Source organism: Hyperolius riggenbachi, chromosome 1, assembly GCF_040937935.1.
Source record: "Hyperolius riggenbachi isolate aHypRig1 chromosome 1, aHypRig1.pri, whole genome shotgun sequence".
NCBI lineage: Eukaryota > Metazoa > Chordata > Amphibia > Anura > Hyperoliidae > Hyperolius > Hyperolius riggenbachi.
Genome location: NC_090646.1, coordinates 198,114,542 through 198,136,233, shown reverse-complemented (window position 1 = coordinate 198,136,233; position 21,692 = coordinate 198,114,542). Strand labels below are relative to the sequence as shown.

The following is a 21,692-nucleotide window of genomic DNA, read 5'->3' as shown; positions in this document are numbered from 1 at the left end:
CATAAAAGTTCTGCCTCTCAGCGCGCGCGCGCGTCCTTCTGAACCTGTGTGGACTATCAGTCCCAGCCACACCAGACATATGTTGCATACCACCCGCCGCGCTGGACGCGGAACCAGCCGCACCGCTATCAGGGCATGTGGCGGTTTCTCCGCGCTCGGCCATACTGTCAGATGTAGGCCTACGCGTGCAAACCGCCGCGTTGGACGCGGAATCAGCCGCCTTGTTCTGAGCACATGCGGCGGCTTTTCCGCGTTTTCTCACACCCTCACCCTAGGTGCAATTTAGCCTAGAAACTGCCCTGAGGAGGGTAGTTAGTGAGTGGCATGAAGCTGCAGGCTTATGGTGTTGAAAACCAAGGCACCAACGAGAGTTTGCAGCCAGAACTTTGGATTTTTGATATTGCAATATCATTTTTTACTGCACTTTTCACAATGACATATCTATGGAATGCAGTTCTAAAAATGTACTGTACTTTTATGAAAGTGGAGTTTCCTCTACAGCTATAACTTTGCTGTATGCTGAGCTCCTTTCATGGACCATGCAAGTGGAAAGTCACATGACCTGTCCCCTTTACTGGAAATGTTCCCAGCTTGTCTCTCTGCTGTCTCCCTCAGGCTGTGTCTATTCAGCTAGGCCATTATCGCCTCCCTTTATTTTAGTATTGTTGGAGGTATTTCCTTGCATGATGGCAGCAGATGGGAGTGTGTGGGAGTGAGCCACCAACAGGTACATTCACATAGGCCTTAGGATCTTGTTATAGTGTAGAAACCACAGTTCAGCATTGTAAGGTTTCAGCAGCAGCTTTCTTTTCCTTTTTAAAAGACACAAAATTTGGTGTTTCTTTAACGGAAAAGGAAGCTGAGCCTTACTAAAGAGCTAATTTCTCTGCTTTGCTCTTCCTGCAGTCAAGGTGATGTGTATTACTACTGCCAGCTCTGCACTTTCTATCTATGTCATCTACATCATCTGAAGCTGAGTTCAGCTGCTGGTGTAAGCACACTGCAAGCTGCCCCTGGGTGACATTGTATGAGATATTTCATTTCTATGCTTCCTAGGACAGTTGCTGCTGCAGTCAATTGTTTCTGAGAGCACACTATTAATTTCACCTTGCTTTTATCAATCATCATGCCTGGATTTATCCTCTTCTACACACATGATTGTCCTCCCTGATGCTAACACTTAGCAGCGCCTCTGACATTTCATCTGACATGCTGCAAACACTGTCTGACTTCATAATATGGCAAAGTCCAACTCTAGGAAATAGTTTATTTTCATTTTGGATAGTATGGGAAGAAGTTTTGTGCCTATACTGCTGTCTTTTTCCCCATTCTCCCATTTCCTGTCTTGGGCTCTCTGTGTCTTTAAAGGGAATGTATTTATCTTATGCATGTGTTGCATTGAATTAAAAAGTTTAACTACTTTGTGACTGCTCCATGCCGATTGGCATGAGCAGCGCGGCAGCCCCAGGACTGCTCCACGCCTGAATGGCTTGGCGTGAATGGCTGCAGGCGGAGATAGCAGGGGATGACACGCGCCGATGCGCGCGCATCCTCACTGGAATGACGGAGCTCTGCTCCGCTGTTAGTCTCCCAGTGGTGATCGCCGTCTATTAACATTGTACAGCGCTACGATCTACAGCAGCGCTGTACTGGGGACAGCCGTGTCACGTGGCTGTCCCCTGGGAGACAAAAAGGTGATCCGCTGTCATAGGTTGAAGTCTATGACAGCCGATCGCGCTGATTGGCTGGCGGGGGTATAATAAAATAAATACAAAAAATGGCAAAATTTATTAGGGAAAAAACCCCAAATAAATAAAAAATAAATAAATAAACATGCCGGCACGGATCAGACCCCACCAGCAGAAAGCTCTGTTGGTGGGGAGAAAAGGGGAGGAATCACTTGTGTGCTGAGTTGTGTGGTCCTGCAGTAAGGCCTTAAGGTTGCAGTTGCCTATTTCGTAAGAAATGGCCTGGTCACTAGGGGGGTTTAACACTGCGGTCCTTAAGTGGTTAAATATTACAAATAAATGTGTTCTGGTGTTCCACCTGGTGAGGTTTTGTGAGCAGGAGAGTGTTACTTTACTGGTGACTTAAAGAAAGAAGTCACCAACAAAAATAAAGTCTTAAAGGGAACCAAGCACCACTTTTTCCCCTGGTTTCTAATAGCTATACAAGCTGCCATGGTCCCCCTCAAGTTCCATATGCCATTTATTTATCCAGGGGAAGGTGTGAAGATAGCATCTGTGACTTCTGTAAACTATTTGAAGCACAGTGTACAATCTACTGGCTCCCCCGCTGATGAAAGCTTTCTGTTTGCTCTCTGCTAATGTGTGCAATAAAATAATTATATCAGTCCTTATCTGCCTGAAACTTCTGCGATCGGCACGCCTCAGAAGAAGGCTAATAAATCCTCTGCTAAACTTTTAAATGTAAAAAGAAGATCTAAAATACTGAGCCACATTGTTGGCATGCATATTAAATGTGCTATTGTGATGTCCTGGGTGCTAAGAATGGTGATTGGTTCACTTTAAGACTGATAACTAGGCCTTGTTATAAAAAAAAAAAAAAAATATTTATCACTGCACTGTTACAAAATTAGGCTTTTTTGACTTGTAAAGCTTACAACTTTAAATTAATATCACATTTTCATTTTTAATATTAAGTACTTCCTTAAAAAAAAACTTAAAACAAATGCAATTAACATAGTAAATAAAAAAAAATAAACATTATACTTTCATTTGAACCCTGGTGACTCCAGAAACAGAAAATTAGGGACAGCAATGAAACTTGGTATAATTCTTCCCCACTCTAAAACCACAATCTGTTTTTTTTCCCTCGTCACATATAAAAGGTTTCCCGGACTGTATTACTATGTGCTTCGTCCGGCAGGATATTACACTGTCTCCAACACCTGGAGCACAATGTTTTCCATGATAGATACAGTTATTACATTTTATTTATGAAGCGCTAACATATTACACACTGCTGTACAATAGATAGGATGTCCGTTCCTGAAAGTATCATACGTTTAAACTCTACACTTCAAAAATATGTATCATGTTAAATAGTTTATGTAAGCTTATAATGTTATGTAAATTTTATGTCATTTTAGAAAACTTCATATAAAATAAATACGTTCACACTAGTTCTTTGTTTATACTGTTTATTTATTGATTGATATCTCAACAGAATTATACTTTATCTTTAAATCCTTTACATTTGCATCAGCAGAAGTCCTTTTCAAGTTTCACAGCCTGGAAAGACAATATTACATTGTAAGTGTACAGTAAAATAAACAATTGTATGAAAAACATTTAGGCTAGGTTCATAGTAGGACGTTGCTTTGTGTTCACTGTTCAACAGGAACACAACGCAACAAAAAAGTCATTCCACACATTACCACTGCCATAACGTCACATACAGTTGTTACAGTGAAGCATACAGACAGGGTCGGGACAAGGTTCCCCAGCACCAAAGGCAGAGACTCCAAAGTGCGCCCCCCCCCCCCCCCCGCATGCCGCATTCAGTACACACACATAGAGTACACATACACACAGGTCACACACAGAGTACAAACAGTACACACACACACACAGTACACACACGCACACAGTACACACACAGTACACACACATACAACACACACACAACACACACAGTACACACACACACAGTACACATACACACACACACACTGTACACACACACAGTACACACACAGTACACACACAGTACACACACATACAACACACACACAACACACACAGTACACACACACACAGTACACACACACACACAGTACACATACACACACAGTACAAACAGTACACACACATACAGCACACACAGACACACACAGGTCACACACAAAGTACATACAGTACACATACATACAGTACACATACACACAGTACTCTCATTCATCTCCACCTCCCTCTCTTCTCTCTCCCTCTACTCCAATCCCCCCTCCATACCTGCTTCATTCAGCCAGGCAAGTGGAAGCAGCTGGGTTCCCCTCCCCTTCAGCTATCTGAGTTATTGCGGTTATAGTGCTTTCAGGCAGGCACTGTCCCTCCCCCGTCCAGTCCAGGCACAGCTCACACTTCCCGATAAAGTCTTCAGGCAACTCTGCAGGAAGCCGACACCAGACACCACTTCCGTTAGAGCAGAAGCCGGCTTCCTGCTGTTGCCTGGTTACATGATGCCCCAGCCGTGCCTGTCATCTCTGTGATGACAGCGCGGCTATTACGGAGCAGTGGGGCGCACTACACAGGCAGCGGACACTGGGGAGATTAGCTCAGTGCCAGAACCAGCAGCAGACGGGTGGCAGGTGGAATGTGCCCTTTAGTGGCTGCGCTCATAGGCTGCAGCCTGCCCAGCCTCTGCCTCTTCCCGGCTCTGCTTACAGACAATGAAAAATATGCTTCCCTGTAGCTGTTAACTTGTACATTTAGAGGTAACGTCTTAATGCAGTGCGTAACCATAACGCAACACACTACACTGTAATGCTAACTCCTCACTGTGAGCATTGCATAGACTTATCATTGCAGTGCGGTAAGCAACATTATTAGACTTTATAACGCCCAACCATATTGTCCCACTGTGAACCTAGCTTCATAGTATCTTTTGCTCGAGTAAGTCGGTAAAGTCTATTGACGTTCATACAGTAGCTACCGTTGCCAACCTAGACAAAAATTCCTGGGGGGATGTTTGCATTTTACTATCAATAGAAAAAAAAACATTAACACAAAAATTATTTTAATTATAAAGACAGGCCCCCATTTTCAAGTGAGAAAATCGTTAAAATTCTTGGCTTGACTATGAATTGAGGGGGTCTTAACTATGCACCTCCACACCCTACTTCTGCTCTTGCTGCCAAAATATATTATTCTATGACCTCCCAGGGAAACCCTGCAACTGGAGTCCTCAACCACTGTTTCTCCCAACCACAAAGAAACACCCCCACCCCCACCATATGGAGCATGATGCCAGGGGGATTAGTATATTATGATTCCTTGTTCCAGCCATTCATGAGTGTGATGTCACATCACCACTGGATACAGCAGAGGGCAGTGGCTGGGTAACAACAGAAGTCCTGTTGGCTGCATTTATACATTGGGGATTGGTCTAACTTCAACTCTATTAGTTACATAGCTACATAGTTATTTGGGTTGTAAAAAGACATGCATCCATTGAGTTCATCCAGAAAATAAATTACACCAGCCTGCTTCCTCACATATCCCTGTTGATCCAAAGGAAGGTGAAAAATCCTTACAAGGCATGGCCCAATTAGCCCCAAAAGGGAAAAAACTATTTCCCGACTCCAGATGGCAATCAGATAAAATCCCTGGAACACCAAGGGCATTACCTAGTAATTATAGTCAGTGATGTCTTCAATGCAAGGAAAGCATCTAAGCCTCCTTTAAATGCAGATATAGAATTTGCCATAACTACTTCCTGTGGCAATATATTTCACATTTTAATCATCTTACTGTAAAGAACCCTTTCCTAAATAAATGGCTAACATGTTTTTCCTCTATGCGCAGATCATGTCCCTTTGTAAAAGCCTAGGGACACAAAGCTCATCCGCCAAGCTTTTGTATTGCCCTCTGATGTATTTCTACATGTTAATTAGATCCTCTAAGGCGTCTTTTCTCCAGACTAAATAAGCCCAGTTTATCTAACCTTTCTTGGTAAGTGAGACCTTCTATCCCTCATATCAATTTTGTTGCTCGTCTCTGCACCTGCTCTAAAGCTGCAATATCTTTCCTGTTATGTGGTGCCCAGAACTGAATTCCATATACTAGATACAGCCTTACTAGAGAGTTAGACAGGGGCAATATTATGCCTGCATCAAGAGTTTTTATTTCCCTTTTAATGCATCCCAAAATTGTGTTAGCTTTAGCTGCAGCGGCTTGGCATTAAATACGATTATTTAACTTGTCTAAGTCCTTCTCCAAGTTTGATGTCCCCATCTGTATCCCATTTATTTTGAATGGTGCTAGACCATTGGTACGACCAAAATGCATGACTTTACATTTTTTAATATTGAATTTCATCTGCCGTTTATGTGCCCATATAGCCATCCTATCCAGATCCTGTTGCAATATGTCACTATCTTTCTGAGAGTTGATGATTCTGCACAATTGTATTCATCTGCAAAAATAGAAACATTGCTTTCTACTGCATATATTAGGTCATTAATAAATACATTGAAGAGCACTGGACCCAATACTGACCCCCGTGGGACCCCACTACTAACAGTCTCCTATTTTGAATAAGATCCATTGACCACAACTCTTTGTTTTCTGTCCATTAGCCAGTTCCCTATCCATGCACACAGACTCTTCCCCAGTCCTTGCATCCTCAACTTTTGCACCAGACTTTTGTGGGGAACAGTGTCAAAGGCCTTTGCAAAGTCCAAGTATATCACATCTACAGCATTCCCAATATCCACATTAGCGTCCACTTCCCCATAAAGCTGAGCATGTTAGTCAAACAGGACCTGTCCTTAGTAAACCCATGCTGATGCTGAGAAATTAGATTATTTTCTGCTATGAAGTCTTGTATAGTATCTCTAAGTACCCCCTCAAATATTTGGCACACAACTGATGTTAAGCTTACAGGTATTTTCATGTATTTAGTCTTGCCTTCACTTCTTCCTGCGTTAAAGATAACCTAAAGTAAAAAAAAAAATGAGATTAACTCACCTGGGGCTTCCCTCAGCCCCCTGCAGACGATCGGTGCCCTCGCAGCTCCGGTCCGATGCCTCTGCAACCGCCGGCGAACACTTCCGGTTTGGCTGTCACCGATCGTCTGCAGGGGGCTGAGGGAAGCCCCAGGTGAGTTAATCTCATTTTTTTTTTTTTGCCTTTAGGTTCACTTTAAGTATTTAATATTACAATTGGAAGACTGAGGCCCTTCCACATCATTAATTTGTATCAGCAATGTTTCCCTTGTGAAGACAGAAGCAAAGAAAGCATTTTATTGATTTGGCAATCGCCACTAAAGTTCTGTTAAATGACATCAACAGAGATGGTTGAAAATTTACAAGTTGGCATGAAAATTATAATCATTTAGGCTGATCATTTACCACTTTTATAACTATGGTGAAGTGCAAAATAGTGTAATTTCATAAATAAAATAAAATAAAATCGGGCTTGCAGCCTGACTACCTTTTTAAAAATAGGCTTCTAAATTACATACATTACAAGTTTTACATGGGGCCCCCCAAGCACTCTATACATAACAATTGCTATGGAGCACCAACACCCGCCAAGGACATCCACAGTATTAGAGGTGCAAACAGGGTATGGTAAACAGTTTGTTAATGATTACCACTATTTAAAGCATCTACTGTATAGAAATGATTATTATCAGCACAGGGCCAATAAAGAGCTTATACTGCTGTTGAGAGAGGGCCCCTCAGGACCAAGGGCCCTGATGTGGTCGCAACCTCTGCATCCCCTATTGCTACACCACTGAGGAATACCGTTTCCGTATAACAAGTTCTCAAGTTCAGCTTCTATAGCATAGAATAGTATGTCAGGACTGCAAGAGTTAACCTATAACATACAGAAGAGGTAGGCGTGCCTGAATGTGTTGTGCTAGCTGAGAGACTGACTATAGTAACACTCTCTCACTCTACTGCCATGGCTGCTGACATAGTCCTGCTCGCTGCTGTTTCCCTGCTCTCTGCTTGCCAGTTAGGTAAGTCTAAGGCTCTGTTCTACTGCAACTAGGCATGGTCCATCCAGTGGTAAGATTCCTGAATATTATTGCAGTCGTTGCAGATATTTGTTGCTATAGAATGGTTATTCTTGGAACTTCTGTCAGTATCCATTGAATGCTGGTATGTGCAGGCTAGTGGCAGCAGGACTCTGGACCAGGTGGTCCTTTGATACATCCTTAGATGTTCTTGATTATGAAATGTTTGCAGAGGTCAGCATGTGGCAGCAGAAGATCCTTTTGATCCAAGTGGTATTTCACGTAACTCGTGATTCATGTGAATGGCATCCTAGGTCGCAACATGTAGTATGACCATTTAATGGCTTCATGTTACAGGTTGTGACTTCCAAACCCGGATCTGACTAATGGTGGAAACATTATTGCAAATTAACTGCATAAAGACATATTTGAGAATTAACAAAAGTTCAAACTGAAACTTACATTATTATTTATGAGCGAGAACTTTTTTTGTTAGGCAGTATGGAATAGGGAAACGTTAGATAAAAATGATGGGCAAGCTAGCCATTGGAGACACTAAAACAGCAGCAAAAACATCTGAGAACATTCTTTTCGGTTGGGCTGACCTTGACATAAAAGCTCACCTGAAGTTTGCTGCAACTTTAAAATATAAATTGTAGGGTGCAAAAACACTCACCGCTGATACCCCTCATGCTGCTCATTGTATTCAGGGTCTTTCCATTTCATGACCTTTTCCAGCCACAGTTAGTGTTGGGCGAACAGTGTTCGCCACTGTTCGGGTTCTGCAGAACATCACCCTGTTCGGGTGATGTTCAAGTTCGGCCGAACACCTGATGGTGTTCGGCCAAACTGTTCGGCCATATGGCCGAACTAAGAGCGCATGGCCGAACGTTACCCGAACATTCGGCTAGCGCTGTGATTGGCCGAACGGGTCACGTGGTTCGGGTAAATAAATACCCGATCCACGTCATTTCTCCGCCATTTGTCTGTGGGTTTAGCTTTGGGTAGGCAGGCAGGGTAGTTCTCACTCCAGCCAGGCTAGCCAGGGTCCCCCGGTCATTGTGTCGCTGCTGGGAATAGTAGTACACCGCTCACCCACACTATATAGCATTGTGTTTACTGCCACTCTGTGTCTCTCTGCTGGGAACAGTAGTACACCGCTCACCCTGTATAGCATTGTGCTCTGTGTCGCTGCTGGGAATAGTAGTACACCGCTCACCCACACTATATAGCATTGTGTTTACTGCCACTCTGTGTGTCTGCTGGGAACAGTAGTACACCGCTCACCCTGTATAGCATTGTGCTCTGTGTCGCTGCTGGGAATAGTAGTACACCGCTCACCCACACTATATAGCATTGTGTTTACTGCCACTCTGTGTCTCTGCTGGGAACAGTAGTACACCGCTCACCCTGTATAGCATTGTGCACTGTGTCGCTGCTGAGAACAGTAGTACACCGCTCACCCTGTATAGCATTGTGCTCTGTGTGTCTGCTGGGAACAGTAGTACACCGCTCACCCACACTATATAGCATTGTGTTTACTGCCACTCTGTGTGTCTGCTGGGAACAGTAGTACACCGCTCACCCTGTATAGCATTGTGCTTTGTGTCGCTGCTGGGAATAGTAGTACACCGCTCACCCACACTATATAGCATTGTGTTTACTGCCACTCTGTGTGTCTGCTGGGAACAGTAGTACACCGCTCACCCACACTATATAGAATTGTGTTTACTGCCACTCTGTATGTCTGCTGGGAACAGTAGTACACCGCTCACCCTGTATAGCATTTTGCTCTGTGTCGCTGCTGGGAACAGTAGTACACCGCTCACCCACACTATATAGCATTGTGTTTACTGCCACTCTGTGTGTCTGCTGGGAACAGCAGTACACCGCTCACCCACACTATATAGAATTGTGTTTACTGCCACTCTGTGTGTCTGCTGGGAACAGTAGTACACCGCTCACCCTGTATAGCATTTTGCTCTGTGTCGCTGCTGGGAACAGTAGTACACCGCTCACCCACACTATATAGCATTGTGTTTACTGACACTCTGTGTGTCTGCTGGGAACAGCAGTACACCGCTCACCCACACTATATAGCATTGTGTTTACTGCCACTCTGTGTATCTGCTGGGAACAGTAGTACACCGCTCACCCTGTATAACATTTTGCTCTGTGTCGCTGCTGGGAACAGTAGTACACCGCTCACCCACACTATATAGAATTGTGTTTACTGACACTCTGTGTGTCTGCTGGGAACAGTAGTACACCGCTCACCCACACTATATAGCATTGTGTTTACTGCCACTCTGTGTATCTGCTGGGAACAGTAGTACACCGCTCACCCTGTATAACATTTTGCTCTGTGTCGCTGCTGGGAACAGTAGTACACCGCTCACCCACACTATATAGAATTGTGTTTACTGCCACTCTGTGTCTCTGCTGGGAACAGTAGTACACCGCTCACCCACACTATATAGAATTGTGTTTACTGCCACTCTGTGTGTCTGCTTGGAACAGTAGTACACCGCTCACCCTGCATAGCATTTTGCTCTGTGTCGCTGCTGGGAACAGTAGTACAAAGCGTGGCCTTCTCCTCCTGCGCCTCCTCCTGTTCCATCACGTGTGCTGCTGCTGGGTTAGCGTTGCCAGTCCCTGTTTATGGAACCTCTTATCTTTATTACATTTATGACTGCATGGCGGCAAAATGCATGCTATCCGCACGCTTCTTGTCCTCATGCAAGGCCTGGGTTGTTGTGTCTCAAAGCGTGGCCTTCTCCTCCTGCGCCACCCTCCTCCTGTTCCATCACGTGTGCTGCTGCTGCTGGGTTAGTATTACCGGTCCCTTTTCCTGGAACCTCTTATCTTTATTACATTTATGACTGCATGCCGACAAAAAGCATGTTACCTGTGCAAAGAAAACAGACATTTCCCGCATTTAAAAGACAGTTTTCCCTTTGAAACTTTAAAATCGATTTTCTCAAAAACTATAAGCTCTTTTTGCTAATTTTTTTTTCCTTCTTGTACCCACTCCCAAGGTGCACATACCCTGTAAATTTGGGGTATGTAGCATGTAAGGAGGCTTTACAAAGCACGAAAGTTCGGGTCCCCATTGACTTCCATTATGTTCGGAGTTCGGCGCGAACACCCGAACATCGCGGCCATGTTCGGCGAACGTTCGTGAACCCGAACATCCAGGTGTTCGCCCAACACTAGCCACAGTCTCCCACACGCTTACAGAGCAGTGAAAAAGCAATTCTAAACTGGGCAGAACCTCGCTCACCCATTGAAAGAGAGCGTTTGTACACTTCTTCCCTCTTTCATGTACCATTGGTTCCTATTTCAGTAAGCCAGTGATTATTCAGTAAGGAGTAATTGGGCAAGACTCCCTAACACTGCTACTGCCTACTAAGTGCGCTCTAGTGGCTGCCTCACAAGCGCTTTGAATCCGACAGGAAGAAAAGCGCTATACAAGTACTGGAATTATTTTACTGGGCATGCACAGTTCAGAACTTATTAATCAAAATTGTAATCAAAATTCTAAGAAGACCCCTGAGGATTTTACTAACTGGGACATTTCATTAGATGTGGAGTAAGGCATGGTATGAAAATATTTTTTTCTTTTAGGATTTTTTTTTTTGCATAAAGTGTTTATTTGGTGTATTTTTTGACAGTTAACCATTTGTGGGAATAGCAAGGGCCACTTATGCACGCCGACTAACGTTCCAAACTTCTGGGGTGGTGGATATATGAAAGCCCCCTTATTGATTTTTTTTTTCAGCAACTGAATTGGGTCCCATGAGAGAAAGCTCATGAGAAGTATATTGAGTCCATACTGTATGTCATCTGTCTAGCTACATGTCTAAAGTTGAGCTATTCAGGTGTCAATAAACTTAACAATAGAGAATTGACATGTTCATACTGTTACTGGCTAAACTTTCTGGCATACCTCCCATCCGTCCCCATTTTCCTGGAACTGTCCCAGCGTGGGAGGTATGGTCCCGTGCCCAGTGTCACACCACCCCTTGTGTCCAGGAGGGGCACTACTACCCCAATTACCACCAGGGAAGATATACTGGGGGTAAGCCGGTGGTCCTTAACACCACTAGGAACATAGTAAACCATCTTCCAGTCACGGCATATGTCTCTCTAATATTGGGCACTTATAAGGCCCGGTTCAAATTAGCGGTCGCCGTCCGGAATCGCCGTGCCGGAGCCGGACCGCATGCAGAACGGACGGAACGGACGCACGGCATAGCAATGAAAGTCTATGCGTCCGTTCACATGCGTCCGTTTCGTCCGGAGCCGGACCCGGACTCCGGCATAAGATCCAACATGCGCTATTTTTTGGTCCGGCTCCTCCGGCAGACGTATCCGGAGCGGAGCCGGACTGTTGCATCCGGCCAATACAAAACAATGAGAACCGGAGAGCGCACAACACACTGGCTATAAAAACCGGACGTTCTACCCCACTTCCTATGCTTTTTCTAGTGGCCATTTTGGATGGGGACCACATGGGCCCAGCGTTCACAGAGTGGAGCAGCAGGGATTTCATGCTGGAGCTCTTTGGCAGCAACATGTCTGATGATATGTCTGATAACGAGGAGGTGAGGCCTTCTCCCCACATAGTAGTAGGTGAACAACAGGAAGGAGAGAATTCCCAGGTACGAGTAAAAAATGACTGGATCCTTGGTCCCAACTGCAGTCTCTGTATCCACGGATGGTCTCCACACGTCCACCTGTCTCCAACAATGACCACAGAGCTTCTGCTGACCTCCCAGACCCCAGGTATTTACAGGTTGTTATCTCTTTAAGAAACCGGATCCGCACGGAAAACGGATGCAAACGGACCGGATCCGGACCTGATCTGGATAGGAACCGTACGGATTAGGTGCGGTCCGGATCCGGTGCGGTCCGGACATCCGTTCCGTTTTTTACAAAACCGCAAGTGTGAACGGGGCCTAAGGATCTGAGCTGTTATTATGGAGAAGTAGTATAAGGAGACAGTTATTTTCCATGTATTTCACTACTTTAATTATTTTGGACACTGCTACATCTCAAGAGTTACTATTTGGAAGAGTTTACTAGCCCCTTTCCACTATCCTAGTAGTGGGGCTATTGGGAGGGGTGGATGCTCATTCATACAGTAGCTGGGTTTTGAATAGATAAGGGATTGTACTTCACATGGTCCCAAGCAGCTGCACTTCCTGTAGTATAGCCTTTATATCAGGGTGCTCAAACACAAGTGCTGGGCTGCACAGACATGTTTATAGTTTAACACAGCAGCTAATGCCTGTTGGCAGCCTAACACAGGAAGAGCGTCCATATTGGTTTTATCGGCAACTTGGTAAAAAACATAAGACACCACAGGGGAGCAAAGGGATCGTCATTTGAGATTACACATACATGGGCAGATTATTTCCTTTTACATTTTGCCTGGTGTTCCCCTGAACACTTGCACATCACAGAAGGAAAACAGAGAAAAATGCACCCTTTATGTATTTAGAGAGTTTAGCCTGTACTTGAGGACCAGGGGATTATCCTGATATTGGTGCTGCATGTGTTCTCCAGCCCGCAGCACCGATCAGGATTGAGCCTGGGCGATCAGACTTCCCCCCGTTTATCCCCACTAGGGGGATGTCCTGCTGGGGGGTCTGATCGCCGCCGCCTATCTGTGCTTTGCGGGGGGGCTCTTCAAAGCCCCCCTCCGCAGCGATTTCTGCCCTCTCTGCCCATACCTGCTTCTCCCGCAGGTTATGGGGTGCGCAGGACGGATATCCATCCTGCGCCGGATAGGATAGGCTTTAGCCTATCAGATGCCGGCGATTCCCGGCCAATCAGAGGCCGGGGATCGCCGATCTCCTTTACGCCGCTGCTGCGCAACAGCGCCGAATTGATGTAAACAGCGGGGATTTCTTCCCCGCGTGTTTACATTATGCGTGCGAGCCGCGATCGGAGGCTCGCACACTGTTCACGGAGACACCCTCAGTGAACTGGCATGGAAAGGCCGTTTCCATGCTATACCACTAACGACCTGCCGACGCCTATCGGCGTTAGGCGGTCGTTAAGTGGTTAATTCCCCCTCATTTGTGTAATTTGATCTCTCCCCGTGTCAGCTGACTGCCACAGAAGATAAGGCAGATAAGCTAATTTGAGGGTGTTAACAATATGTGTTTCCTTGAAAGCAGGAAGTAGAAACAGTGCAGATTTATTGTAGGATTTGTATCAGCTGTAACAATGAAATGTTTTTCTATAAAGGACAGGTGCGAGAAGAAAAAAGAAACAAATTTTACTTACCTGGGGCTTCCTTCAACCCCTGGCAGCCTATCTGTCCCTCGCCGCAGCTCCAGTGTCCCCGGATCCCTTCCGTTGCAGATGCCTACCTCTGCACCTGCATCTTCAGCATCTTCAGCATCTTCTGCACTTGAGCGCAGCCAGCAACTTCTGCGCCTGAGCATGGCCAGTAGCGTTCTGCGCAGTCGCAGAAGTACTGCGCCTGCACACAACGCCCCAGGCCGTGCGATAGAGGGTGGCGCAGCTGCATGCTCTTGCAGAAGATGACGACGGCATCTGCATCGGATAGACTGCCAGGGGTTGGAGGATGCCCCCGGTCAGTAGATCTTGTTTCTTTTTCCTTCTCGCACCTGTCCTTTAATGGTTATTATGCTATTGCGTATCTTTTAGAGCAGAGAGGAAGTTCGTAGTTCAGGTCTGCTTTAAAGAGAACCTGTACTGAGTAAAAATATTTAAAATAAACACATGAGGTAACTTTAAATGAACATTTCATAGTTACCTTGCCATCAGTTCCTCTCAGAAGCTCACCATTTTCTTCTGACAATTATCCCTTCCAGTTCTGACAATATTTTGTCAGATCTGAAATATATCAGTTGCTCTCAGTAAAATATCAGTTGCTGTCAGTTATAGCTGAGAGGAAAAATGATGTACCAGGTAATGTCCATGTTTCCCTATGGCTCAAGTGGGCGATGTTACAGTTTAACTGTGTGCTGACCAGAAAGCTGTTATGGGTAATGGCCATTTTCAAAATGGAGGACGGAAAATTCCCTTGATCACAGTGAAGAAACAGGACGCCGGACAGGAGAAAGACACTGAGGAGTAGACTACATGGAAGGTAAGTATGACTTGTGTATGCTTATTTTGACTTTTAATTTTCAGTTCAGGTTTTCTTTAAGGAAATATTTACATTATGCATGTATTGCATCACCATACACAGGGTTATGTGGTGGGATGCTGTCTCTAATCCAAAGGAGTCAAACTCTAAGGGCCGGTTTCCATTACAAAGTGATGCGAATGCGGCTACCTAACCGCATCGCATTACTTCCGCATCTTCCTATGCGGAAATCAATGGAGGAGATGGGACGCGGCTGCGGGCGGATGCGGCCGTGCGAGAATCTGCAGCATGCTGCAGATTCTCGGATCGCTCTGTACAACATGCATGCAGTAGAAACTCTTCCATTGGCATGCATGTGTTTCAGCAGACACGCGGTGTGATGCAGCTATATAGACACATCGCACCACTCCTAGTGGAAATGGGCCCAAAGCCTGCGGGCTGAATGCGGCCCTTCATGCCTTTTTATGTGGCCCTCGATAACTTCCAATGCCTATCATTGTAAGCAGAATAGAAAGTCAGCACTCTGACTTTCCATTCAGAGGCGCACCCCAGTTACAGTGTTTCTGATGGAAACATTGTTTCAGGTGAAGAAGGATCCACAGGCACAGTGGGATAGATAAAAGCTGGTATTCTTTATTGAAAAAGACACATAAAAGGACACGAAAAAAGCTACTGGAAAAACTGACGCGTCGGGCTCAGAATTCGCCCTTAGTCATAGTTTGATTCGGGTGCAGGAAAAACCCACGGGACACCACCCAATAAAAAGTAGCATGGGGCCCCCTCCTTAAATCCAAACCCCCAACACCCCTGTTAACTGGTAAAACACACACCTTTCCCTCTGACACCTTCCCACATAGCAGAGTGGTGCAGCGGCGCAGTTATATATTTACCTGCTCCAGTGATGTGTTGATTCTCTTCTATTTGTTCTGGCAGTCACCTTCTCTGTGCTGTGACATGCCTCAGGAGCCAGAGGTATGCAGCATAGAGAGTGTGCCTGTCAGGAAGATCAGAGGAGACCCGAAGAAGCACGGGAGCAGGTCAATATTAAACTGCTCCACTGCGCTACTCTGCAGAATGGGGAGGAGCAGCCCCACCACGGTCGCTATAGTCATGCCACTTATTTTTAGACTGTTCAATGAAATTTTAAATCTTATAAACAATTTGGCCTGCGACATAGACTATGTTTTAGATTGTGGCCCCTCTTGTGATTGATTTTGACACCCCAATCGATCATATTGATAATTTGATATACAGTGGTTTGCAAAAGTATTCGGCCCCCTTGAAGTTTTCCACATTTTGTCATATTTCTGCCACAAACATGAATCAATTTTATTGGATTTCCACGTGAAAGACCAATACAAAGTGGTGTACACATGAGAAGTGGAACGAAAATCATACATGATTCCAAACATTTTAAAAAAAAATAACTGCAAAGTGGGGTGTCCGTAATTATTCAGCCCCCTGAGTCAATATTTTGTAGCACCACCTTTTGCTGCAATTACAGCTGCCAGTCTTTTACGGTATGTCTCTATCAGCTTTGCACATCTAGAGACTGAAATCCTTGCCCACCGCTCCAGCTCAGTCAGATTAGATGGACAGCGTTTGTGAACAGCAGTTTTCAGATCTTGTCACCGATTCTCGATTGGATTTAGATCTGGACTTTGACTGGGCCATCCTAACACATGGATATGTTTTGTTTTAAAACATTCCATTGTTGCCCTGGCTTTATGTTTAGGGTTGTTGTCCTGCTGGAGGTGAACCTCCACCCCAGTCTCAAGTCTTTTGTAGACTCCAAGAGGTTTTCTTCCAAGATTGCCCTGTATTTGGCTCCATCCATCTTCCCATCAACTCTGAGCAGCTTCCCTGTCCCTGCTGAAGAGAAGCACCCCCAGAGCATGATGCTGCCACCACCATATTTGACAGTCGAGATGGTGCATTCTGAGTGATGTGCAGTGTTAGTTTTCCGCCACACATAGCGTTTAGCATTTTGGCCAAAAAGTTCTATTTTGGTCTCATCTGACCCGAGCACCTTCTTCCACATGTTTGCTGTGTCCCCCACATGGCTTGTGGCAAACTGCAAACGGGACTTCTTATGCTTTCCTGTTAACAATGCCTTTCTTCTTGCCACTCTTACATAAAGGCCAACTTTGTGCAGTGCACAACTAATAATTGTTCTATGGACAGATTCCCCCACCTGAGCTGTAGATCTCTGCAGCTTGTCAGAGTCACCATAGGCCTCTTGACTGCATTTCTGATCAGCTCTCTCCTTGTTCGGCCTGTGAGTTTAGGTGGACGGCCTTGGTTCGGTAGGTTTACAGTTGTGCCATACTCCTTCCATTTCTGAATGATCGCTTGAACAGTGCTCCGTGGGATGTTCAAGGCTTTATAAATCTTTATGTAGCCTAAGCCTGCTTTAAATTTCTCAATAACTTTATCTCTGACCTGTCTGGTGTGTTCTTTGGACTTCACGGTGTTGTTGCTCCCAATATTCTCTTAGACAACCTCTGAGGTCGTCACAGAGCAGCTGTATTTGTACTGACATTAGATTACACACATGTGCACTCTATTTAGTCATGAGCACTCATCAGGCAATGTCTATGGGCAACTGACTGCACTCAGACCAAAGGGGGCTGAATAATTACGCAAACCCCACTTTGCAGTTATTTATTTGTAAAAAATGTTTGGAATAATGTATGATTTTCGTTCCCCTTCTCACGTGTACACCACTTTGTATTGGTCTTTCACGTGGAATTCCAATAAAATTGATTCATGTTTGTGGCAGTAATATGACAAAATGTGGAAAACTTAAAGGGGGTCGAATACTTTTGCAAACCACTGTAGGTGAGTGTCACAGTGCAGTAAAATGCATACATCAGTTTAGTACTACAATTCATCCTAAGGCTGAGCACTGAGGTGAACATCAGACATTAACTACAGCACAGAGCCTGATGTTCTCACATATTGGACATGCTGTGTTGCATGTTGCACTGCTTCACAACAATATGAACAGGCCCTGACAGTAATGAACAGGGGATAATTGAGTTGGAAGCTCGGTGCTCAGTCTGTACAATAGACGACCTAGCTGGGCTCCTTCCAGTCTGACTAAGCAGGAAAATGCAGTGCCTGGAGAGTAGGATTTTGAAATGTAAGTTATTACAACTGCAGGTTGCTTACAGGTTCTCTGTGAGACTGTGAGAGCCCAAACATAGCAGATATTATGCTGTTTACAGCAGGTCCCATTCTTGCCATTGCATTGTGGTATAAATAAAGCTCTGCTGTTTCAGCTTTAGCGTATGCCTAACCTTTCAAGTGAACCCGAGGTCAGAGTTATATGGAGAAAGACAAAAAGAAAGAACAATCGAGAGCCCCCAATAGTGTATTATTGTTGATATAAGGTAATCTTCAATTTGTACAGCAGATATGGATATACTCACAAGTCTGGGTTGCCGACCTCAGGCAACCACTCCAATCGCGCATGGGGATATTAGGCCTGTCCCCACTCAGGCTAAGAAGTCGCTCTCCGTAGAAGAAAAATAAGGGTGTACACACCCATCCACCAGGTGGATAATGCTATTTGTAGTAGTTACAGAGGCACCAGCAGAATAAAAATTAGTAGTGTAATAAAACTAAATAAAAAATTGGGGGATCGGGGTGGATTCGTCTCCCCAATATATATGACACAACCACCATATATGGTATCCAGAAAAATATATATTTAATCAGTACTCCACATAAAATTATGCAACGCATTTCATGGGTCCCAAGCCCGCTACCTCTGCGAGGCGCTGCACCTATCTACACAACCTCGGAGTTACTCCTGCTCTTGTATTTGCCCCCAATAGCCCCATTAGCCACCTGCGTTTTAGTTGCAGTATGATAGGATGATCGCATTGCACTGCTACGCAAAAAAGAGGCTTCGTAGACATCTACACTTACTTGCTGTGGCGGAAATACGAATGCAAGGAAGTGTATTGTAAAAATATGCTTTCTGCGCATTTGCACCGCAACGAGAAACAGTTTAAAATATCTGCGGCACCACTGGCTTACATGACTTCTGGTCAACGCATGTCATCATGGATGTTGATCCACATTGCGCTGATGCGTTCGCGTCAGACACAATACTTCCAGCGCATCGCACCATGTATGAAATGTCCCATAGACTTTCATTGTTTTAGCGTTACCCTGCGGTAAAAACGGGTAATGCAATGCAATGAAAACGCTCTGGTTTGAAAGGGGCATGACTGCGTCTCAGACTATGCGCTGATTCCTTATAGGTTTGATTTTTCAAAGATTTTATTGAAATTTTACAGAGAAAATATCAAATAAACAGTGCAATATATTGTCAGAAATATTTAGTGTATCACACATATAGTTCCACAGCATCCAGTGAAGTTATGGTTCCTGCGGTGATGATTTGGGCGCCGGGAGAAGCCGAGAGAAGGCTTTCCCTGCACTAGGCATTGTAGGGAATACAACAAGTATCCCCTACTGATTACCTATTTTGACAGGTACAGGGCTGAGAAACACTGTAGAGTGTCTTTCAATCCATCAGCGATGTTTGCCTTTTTAAAAACGCACTGCCATCAACTTGCATTAAAATTGCAATTTTTCAAAAATTTAGCTAATTGCTCTGCTTTGTGCTTGTTTTGGATCCTTTCATTTAAATGCACTGATTTGCACATTGCTTACTGTGCCAGCTCAATTGCTAAAACTGTATCCATACTGTCCCAAAAGATATACAGAATTCTGAAGAGAGAACAAGGCATGAGCTCAGTGACTCAGAGGTCTGAGGAGAGGGTGGGGCTGTTTAGTCACTGGCATCCCACAGCTGTGAAGTATTCCATATCCACACCCAAATCTAAGATTATTGACCCTTGTGTGGAAACTCCATGCTTTAAAATATATGCTTATGATACATTCATTATAAATATGTACTCCATATGCTGTAACTTAGCAACAGTGGCAGAATAAGTGTAGTGTATTTTACTAGAGCCTCTATAATGGCCTGCATTGTACAGCAGATGCTCCCTGAGCTTCGATCTATGTTTCTGATTACAATCCCCTAACAAGCATGGGCAGCCCACCCTTCACATGAGAGCACTGCCCAGGTATAAGTGATTTTCATTGGCAAAAAGCTAATGAAGTGATTTGCTGCGGGGCTAACGGAGTGACATGGTGGATGGTATCTCTTACCTGTAGACAAAAATATTTTCAGTGATCTAAAGCAGAAAATGAAAAAACATCTGAAGCTTCCAATGTGGCCAGTAATACAGGTAGCCTGAAGCTTACAGGCATCAGCTGCAGGTTTCGGCAACATGGAAACAAAAAACTGCATCTGAGTGCATTGGCCATCTCTACCCTGCCAGCGCTGAGTGCCAGCAAGTGCCTGACTGGAGAAGCTAACAGGTGTAAATTCACTAGATGTGTTTATTTTAAATTATTTTTAAAATTATTAGTTTCTTGAATGTGGAAGCAAATGTGGAAGCAAACTATTGATGCATGTATTTAATTGACTACCATGGGAATGTGCTTAAATTATGAAGATTCTCAATTACATGCTTGTTTCCAGAGCAGAGAACAACCATGACCTACACTGAGAACACTGTGTTCAGAAACCGTACAGAAAGGGTCCTTCTTTCATCCACCCCTCGTGGGGTCAGAATAGCACACAGCCCAACTGTAGCAATTCTTAGGATTTCATGCGCAACTGCATATGCGTGGCCTGTCCGTGCACCCAGCTCAATAATGCGTGCATCGGCATAAGCCTCCTGCGCATGCATGGTTCTCAAAAGACTGAACTGCGCATGTGCCAGGAGGCTTACGGCAACTTCTCTCCAGAAGTCGCCATTCTAACGGGGTTGCCAGCGGGGTCATGGAGGAGACCCAGAGGACGCCGATGGACCTTGTGGGCTACGGGGGGCTGGAGGACCGAGGACGCCCCAGGTAAGTGCAGTTTTTCATTTTTAGGTTGCATTCACAGTGGTATGGTGCATTTAATGCGACATTACAGTCACAACGTGTCTGCGTTAAGAGGTAACGAACTGCTAGCAATGAGTTACCACAACGCAAAATTTTTTAACTTGACTTTAACGTTGCACTGTGAACGGCAGATAGGATTGGCATTGCAGTGCGGTAATCTGTGTTGTAAGACTTTATAACGCGCGACCATAATGTCCCACTGTGAATGCCACCTAAGGGTCTACTCAGGGTGCCCTTAAGTAGCAGAAGAGTAAACTGAGTGACTATGCTTTGAATAGATACTTTAGGCAGTCCCTCATATTACATAGAAGTGTAAAGATTGTACAATCAAAATTGTATCATTAGTGGGCACCTTAAATAGAGAGATGGGTACTATTCTGTTACCGCAACCACCAGATGGCGTTAATTACTATTCCCCCTCCAGGCCACCATGGATAGTAGGGAAAGATGTAACTGGTGGAGTTTTATCGCCACCTAGTGGATGCGCCCGGCTAATGGAAAAGAACCGAGAGATATTTATTTATGTAAAATTGAATTTACGCAGGTGTGAATTGTGCATTTCCTGTAGCCCACAGTCCTTTATGTTACACATTACAAAATAACAATTAGCTTGTTAAAAAAAAACTACATCAGTGGTTAGATTTAAAAAAATGACACATTCATAAAATAAAATGATCTGTCCATAAAATGTCACTTCCCTTATGACACAGGCGCTCACCTATTGCCTGCCTAGGATAAGCACAGCTGCTCAGTAACTACAAAAAGCTGTAACATCACCTGATAAGCATGTCACTGCCTGAACCTTGTGCACAGGGCACAGAGCAGGAAGACTCTGATATCATGTAACCTTAGCCTAGAGAGAAAGTCAATATATGCT

The 21,692-nt window shown here is 44.6% G+C and overlaps 1 protein-coding gene across 2 annotated transcripts in view; it reads left to right on the top strand.

Annotated features, from left to right (window-relative positions):
- Nucleotides 1-669: 669 nt before the first annotated feature.
- The window catches only part of LOC137546902 (microsomal glutathione S-transferase 2-like), a 41,574-nt gene continuing 20,551 nt past the window's right edge, over nt 670-21,692 (top strand). Inside the window, exon 1 of one of the 2 annotated variants that reach the window (XM_068269926.1) lies at nt 670-727. In XM_068269926.1, the coding sequence (XP_068126027.1) occupies nt 697-727 (31 nt within the window). In that variant the 5' untranslated portion in view covers nt 670-696. Of the gene's footprint in view, nt 728-7,647; nt 7,711-21,692 lie in introns of those variants that run through there. The other variant, XM_068269916.1, reaches the window with a different exon arrangement.